The following is a 7,201-nucleotide window of genomic DNA, read 5'->3' on the forward strand; positions in this document are numbered from 1 at the left end:
AAATTCATTATATCAAACATTTCTTAAAATAGAGTTCACTAGTGAGGCCAAAGATTTTGAGTTAATGACAACTGAACACAAGAGATAGACATGTTGGTATTAGTCATATATTATTATTACTATATATGGATGAATAAATTGAGACTTTGGGGAGAAAACGCCATAATAGTCCCTAAACTATTGGAGTAAGTCCAAAATAGTCCTTTAATTATACATTATCAGATATAATTATCAAGTTAGGTCTTTAATTATATACTTACCATTTTTAGTCATTTTAGTCCTTTAAATATTTAAAAACTTATCAGGTTTGATATCTGTCAATTTTTTTTTATACAAATAGCTTAGGTTTACATTTACGAAACTCATACCTCCATGAAATTAAAATTTTAACCTATTTTTTTAGTTGTTTGTCTCTCCCTGCTACTTTTTTTTGGTTAAATTACTCTTATGTAAAGAACTTTAACCTCAAAATTTCAAAATAAATTTAATGAGGAAAGAAGATATAAATCTTAATTTTATTCAATTGATGTAAAATAAAGTATATTATTGTTGCTAATGACTTGAATATGCTAGAACTTATTATATTACAAAAAAAGTTATTACCCCTTAAGTGTGAGGAGCAATTTTATTTATATTTAACAGAAATAATTATTTTTTGTAATGAGAAAAAAATTAAAAGTTCTTTACTCAGATGTTTTGATTTCAAAATTTGTACTCCGATGACTTTATTGAAGATAATTTGTTTAATTTTTTAGAAGTTGAAATTTAGAAAATGGTAGATTTGCAATTTTTGTTTAAATTTTTTAAATTTTGAATTATATTGAATTTATTATTCTATTCGTTATATTTGACGTAGAGAAATTTGAGTAATAAGATTAAATCTCATTTTTTTTTTGGTATGAAAAATAAAATTTTAAAAAATCACACTAATTATGAACCGTTAACCGCAAAGAAGGGAACATAACATATTCCACTCATAAGCAACAATAATATGCTTCATTTTATCCTCCATTAAATAAAATAAGGACTTAATCTTCTTTTATCAGTAATTTTATTTTAAATCGTTAAGATTAAGGTTCTTTTCGTAAGAGTAATTTAAAGAAAAAATAGTGAGGAGAGAGAAATAACTAGAAAAATGAGTTAAGAATTTAATTTCAACAGAAAGATGAGTATGGTTAATATAAACACAAGCTATTTATATAAAAAAAATAGACAAAGACAAAATATAATATTTTGAATACTTAGAGGACTAAAACTTATAAGTGTAGAGTTAAGGAGCTAAAAGTTTAAAGTTAAAGACTAAATTTGATAATATTTTAAATAATTAAAATACTAAATCCGATAAATATATAATTAAGGGCTATTTTCGACATACTGTAACAGTTGAGAACCATACATGGCTCTCAGACTTTGGGAGTTTGGTTCCTTATATACACTCGGATCCTAGCTGTAGTTGAGTTTTCATCGAAATATTGTGATATTCGATTGTGGATTAAGGATTTTTGGTCTGGAATTGATATGAATTGAAATAATTGGAGGGCCGTTCAGGCTCAGGCTCCGGGAGGCGGTGAAGGTAGCGAAACGGCTGCCAGAGCTATGGATTCCGGTGATTGGCGGACTCAACTTTTGCCTGATTTGCGTCAAAGGATTGGCAACATGATGTAAGTTTTTTTTATTTTTGGTTTTGCGACTTGCTCTTTAATTTGTTAAAAGATTTTGGATTTTGGATTTGGAATTTTGAATTTTAGGTTTTTTTCCTTTTTTTGTGTTTCATCGGTTTTCTGAAGAAATCCCACTCTGTTAGAAGTATTGTTTAATCAATCTGATACATGGTTTTTCAGTTTCTTTCTGTTTTATGGGAACTCAGTTTATCAAGTGAATTTTGGGATTTTTTTGTTACTGGTACTGAGTGAGTTTATTGTAAGTTTATGCCCTAGATATTTCCAATTTTGGTAATCAGTCAAGGGGTAACGTATACGTACACTCTGATTCCACTCGTGGGATTATACTAGGTATGTTGTTGTTGTTGGGGGTGGGGGTGCTGTGGTGGTAATCAGTCTAGGGACTAGTTTAAGTGGGAAAACCTAGTTTTACGTGCTTTATGTTTTGTTTTAGATATGTCGAAATAGTAGGTTGCAGCAGGGTAACTGTTATGTCGAATTATTTTTAATATATTTGAGAATCATATATCTAGATTGTGATCTTATCAAGACTTTGTTCTTGATATGTCGAAATGACAGGTTGTTGCTGGAGCTAATTGGATTATAACTACTAATATTTGTTTAGAGGAAGCAAGTTTTAGTCTTTTGTAGCAGGGGCGTGATGTCGAGTTATTTTTAATATATTTGAGAAGTATTTATCTAGATTGTGCTCCTATCAAGAGTTTATGGTGACCTTTTTTTGATATGGTTGTATAGAATGGAGACCTTAAAGAGACATGTTTCTGTCTCTGGGCAAGAAAGAGTACAGGAGCTTAAGGAAATTGCAGTGACGTTTGAAGAAAAGATATATCCTACTGCTACAAGTCAGGTATGTAGTCTAAACTTGTTTCTATTTGTTCGAATTGTAAAGCTAGCTCATGAGGGCAGGGGTAATTTCCAAGACCTTATAGGGAAACCGCCCCTCCCTTTTTCATCTGATGTGGGACTCTTGATGCATTTTGTTCTCCTTGAAACCACCCATCCCATTTTTACCCGATGTGGGATTCTTCAACATGAATAATGCAATTTGTTCTCCACTTCATTGATGTTATTTCTGCTTGTATAAACTTGCATTTGTCTTTCCTGTCATCTAGACGCATTGTATTAGGGATGGCAAGCAGAGCAGTACGGTGCGCTTGTATGCCAAACCTGCAAAGATTTCAATCCCCCACCCATATCATTATGTTTATGTAGAATTCCACACTTTTAAACGAACACATTAGTCACTATTTTAGCATTTTTATTAAGACATTGTTGTCATTAAAAAAATAAAAACTTGGATGCACTTATATTTACTTTCATCAATGTTCTTATAATATGGAAATGGAATATCAGTTCATCTTAAGGATGAGATCAGTAAATTTTATTAATTGATAATTTATTTATGTAAAATACCTATTACGTGATGATAAGACCAAAAAAACAGGGTTAATTTTGCATATTGACAGATTTTTCTCACACGTTAATATTATAGTATCATATTAATTATAATTCCCCAAGAGTACTCACTATATATTTGTCAACACAAAATGGAAATAGTTAAGTTATATGGAATTAAATTAAATAATTTCATAATTGAGTAACCAACATAGATTCACAGAGTCTACTTTTTACACTAATTTTTGGAACTGACCACCACATAAAAATAATTAGATCTAATTTTAATGTCTTTGCTCACCCAAGGAACCGCCATAAGGTAGGTTTAAGGTCTGCATATACTCTATCCTCCCCAGATTCAGTATGTTGCTGTTTGCATGCCTAAGGAAGTTTAGTATTAAGAGCTTAATTTATTTATTTTCTTGTTTAAACTGCTGTTTTGAGATGTTTTACTTCATCTGAAGGTCTGCGATTCTGCGTACACTATACCCTGCATACTGTTTGCCAACACTATGTTGTATGTATTTTAACTTGTATTTATCTAATAATGCAGCAAGATTATCTTCAAAAGATATCTTCAAAGATGTTGATCGTGGAGACAAGAAGATCTCAAAATCTTATTCAGCCAAATCCTGCAAGTAGTCGTCAGAATGCCCTTGGTCAAGGTGAACAATGAAATCTCATGTGCTGTATTTCTAATAGGGAAATCTTTTCTGACAGGACGTTTTGTATAAACCTAGTTACTTCGTTCTGCTGTTGAAAAGTTTGCTCTCTGTAGCTACTAAGTGTACAGGAAATTTTAGATGCTTGAACCATTGTGCTGATCTTTGAGTGATCTAAAATAATTTAGGTGCCTACCCCTAGTAAGTATTGTTTGTGCTCTAGATCAGAGTCCTGGCCCTGCTCTTTCTCTACATTCTAACTATTCTTTTCTTATTAGCTAAACCAAAATAAGGGACAGAAGAAAAGCTTATGATTTACCGTACAACATACTGTTGTTTATTTGTCTAATAAGTAACTTAGTCAATCTCTTTTGTATTTTCGAATCAGTTTTCACAATGCAATGACTTCTGTTTCTTGTATCTTAAACTACAAAATACGTGTTTACTTTTGCTGCTTCTTTGTATTTTCTTCTAATGTTATTATTGTTAGAATAGGAATATGTTTATACAATCCTAGAATAGGAATTAGTTATTGAAATAGGAATAGTTAATATATCTTGTATTGTAGTGTATATAAATAGTGTTTCGATGTAATAATGTTGATACATAATTCAATAATATTCTTCTCCTATATTTATCAGATAGTTCAAGCACATTGAGATTGATTGACATTATGCATCAAATCTAGTATTTCATGAGAAGACAAGAACATTGAAATTGATGAAGTCGAATGATCAACTTGCAGATATCTCACCAACCCCTCATCGGTCCTCGTGTTGATTACATTTGTAACTAGCTAGGTACATGACTTGTATGCACTAGCTTGAGGGGGAGTGTTAGAATAAGAATAGGTTTATACAATCCTCTTTAAAATAAGAATAGGAGTAGTAATAGAAATAGGAATAGTAAATAGTATCCTACTTGGTAAAGGATTGTATTGTAGTGTCTATAAATAGTCTCTATGTAATAATGTAGATACATAATTCAATAATATTTTTCTCCTATATTTCTTTCAATTATGTTTGCTAATTATTTGATAGCATCTTGATTGGTTTCTTTTTGATTCATTTCTGTAGGATCGCACAACATGCAATCCCAAGTCAACAGCCAAGCACAGCAACTTCCTGTACCTACAGTGGCCAATCAAACTCAAACACGACAACCACTGTTGCAGCAAAACCTTCAGAACAACATGGCATCAACTGGGCTGCAAAATTCTGCTAGCTTGGCTCCTGCACTTCCTTCTGTGAGTAATTTGACGCAGGGTACCATGCCAAATGTCTTGGGCCAGAATTAAAATTTGCAAATTATGCTAAATATTGGTCAAAACTCAGTAGGAAATGCAATTGGTCAAAACTCAGTAGTAATTAGGTTTTGTGTATACCTATTACTTTGTTCTGCTGTTGAAAAATTTGCTCTCTGTAGCTACTAAGTGTACATGAAATTTTAGCTGCTTGAACCATTGTGCTAATCTTTGAGTGATCTAAAATAATTTAGGTGACTACCCCTAATAAATATTGTTTGTGCTCTAGGTCAGAGTCCTAGCCCTGCTCTTTCTCTACATTCTGACTATTGTTTTCTTATTAGCTATCCAAAATAAAGGACAGAAGAAAAGCTTATGATCACAGTACTTCATACTGTTGTTTATTTGTGTAATAAGTAACTAATTAGTCAAAGTTATCTTTTGTTTTGAGATAATAAATTTCTTTTTTTGAGATAATAGTCAAAGTTATCTTTTGTTGAGGAGGAAGTCTCAAAATAGTCTATTATCTTTGGACTAGGCTCAAATGATCCTATTTCTTTTGTATGGAGCACTAATAGTTCCTCTTCTTTGATAAAGGGGTGAACTTTTAGTCCTAACTTTAAAACCGTTTATCTTTTAACAGAGACAAAACCTACCTGCTGTGGATGAAAGCAAGAATGTTGCAAATGTGCCTGAAATTTTCAATGAAGCTAGTCCCAATAAATGAGATAAGTGTAGAATTTTAAGTGAAGTAATTTACAAGTACATTTTTGCTCTTGTTCTTTCTTTATAGATCTGTTCTTTCAAATGGCTTCAACTGAAAGAGAGAACAAGAACTTGGCAACCATGGCAAGCTCTTGTCCATGGACTTTAGATACTGGATTAAGTCCCAAATGTGAGAAATGAAAAGGATAAAATAGTGTAAGCCGGGGAATGGGTGTTAAACTTATCTTCCACTTTTCCACTATCTTCTACCATTAGCTGACAATAGCTTTTTCTCTTTATTTTGTTGGTCTCGTGCTTATTCCAGCTGTACGTCTGGGATTAAAGGACATAGACATCATAGAACTAAAACGAATAATATGGGAAAAGATATTCGAAGAAGAAGAGGGAAGAATTTGCTATAGAAGAAAAAACTTACGAAAATCCTGAAGGATTAAAAATAAAAATAATATTTTCAAATCTAGGAAGAAGATACAAGAAGATAGGGGAAAACTTATATCTAATGATAGAAAAAGAAACAGTAAAATTAGAAGATAGTTTAACTGCTATGGTAAGAATAAATAAAGAAAATGAAGAAATTGACAGAAAAAGAGAAATAGATGACTATGCCATCCTAAGGTTGAAACCATAGGCAAGAGAAGCCGTGAGGGGAGTAAACGTTGTTGAGGCGCTGTTAGGAAGTAAGTACCTTTGAAAGTAATCACTTAAGTTAAATTCTGGAATTTCATTTATTTTGTACCATAGTTGATTCATTAATTCTTCCTCTTCTTCTTCGAATATCTTTTCCCATATTATTCGTTTTAGTTCTATGATGTCTATGTTTCCTTTTATTTGTTCAAATATATTAATATCAAATATTACTTTTTGTTCTGTAGATTCTTCATTTATATATTCTTCTTTCTTTATTATTTGTACGTCTTTTTCAGTTCATCGTTATTTCTTCTATTTCAATTTCAGATATTTCATTTTCAAGTGACTCAAATTCATATATACTATCATCACTTTCTAGTTCATAATCTATGTAATCTATTTGGGTATATTCTTCATCATTAATTATTATTTCAGATATTTGTTTTTCTTTGGATTCTTAGGTAGAAAATATTCACAAAATACAAACCTTTTTAAACAAAAACCCCAGATCTAAAACTACCCAAAATCCACACGAAGATTATATCACCCAAACCTCGGGGTTCTGCTTCTGGCGGCAACATGCTTGGTTACAAGGATATAATAAACTAATTGCCTTGCCAAAGACAAATGCAAATCTAGTAGCAACTTGCTACAACTATGGATTACTAAACACAGTATATACCCAAACAGGAGAGGAGATAGCTACGATACTGGAACTACAAAAAGCATTCATGAACTACAAAAGAATAACTAAAGGAACCCTTTTCTATATAAAATTCTATTCAGCACCAGCCGAGATACTTTATGATGAAATCAAGCCAATAATACAAGTTATAAAAATTGGATTAACCAGAGAAATGATCATA

The 7,201-nt window shown here is 31.5% G+C and overlaps 1 protein-coding gene across 1 annotated transcript; it reads left to right on the forward strand.

Moving 5' to 3' along the window:
* The first annotated feature begins 1,389 nt into the window (after positions 1–1,389).
* Positions 1,390–6,208, forward strand: LOC102604452 (mediator of RNA polymerase II transcription subunit 15a-like). Its single transcript, XM_006357977.2, has 5 exons — positions 1,390–1,661; positions 2,418–2,529; positions 3,631–3,742; positions 4,816–4,985; positions 5,626–6,208. Exons 1-5 carry the CDS (start codon positions 1,597–1,599, stop codon positions 5,707–5,709), a joined length of 543 nt encoding a protein of 180 aa, XP_006358039.1. The 5' UTR covers positions 1,390–1,596; the 3' UTR covers positions 5,710–6,208.
* Positions 6,209–7,201: the final 993 nt, after the last annotated feature.

This window comes from Solanum tuberosum, unplaced genomic scaffold, assembly GCF_000226075.1.
Source record: "Solanum tuberosum cultivar DM 1-3 516 R44 unplaced genomic scaffold, SolTub_3.0 scf00249, whole genome shotgun sequence".
Lineage (NCBI taxonomy): Eukaryota > Viridiplantae > Streptophyta > Magnoliopsida > Solanales > Solanaceae > Solanum > Solanum tuberosum.

Coding starts and splice junctions, on each gene's coding strand:
- LOC102604452 (XM_006357977.2), top strand. CDS start 1,597: ATGGATTCCGGTGATTGGCGGACTCAACTTTTGCCTGATTTGCGTCAA. Junction 1,662..2,417: donor CAAAGGATTGGCAACATGAT/GTAAGTTTTTTT, acceptor ATGGTTGTATAG/AATGGAGACCTTAAAGAGAC. Junction 2,530..3,630: donor ATCCTACTGCTACAAGTCAG/GTATGTAGTCTA, acceptor CTAATAATGCAG/CAAGATTATCTTCAAAAGAT.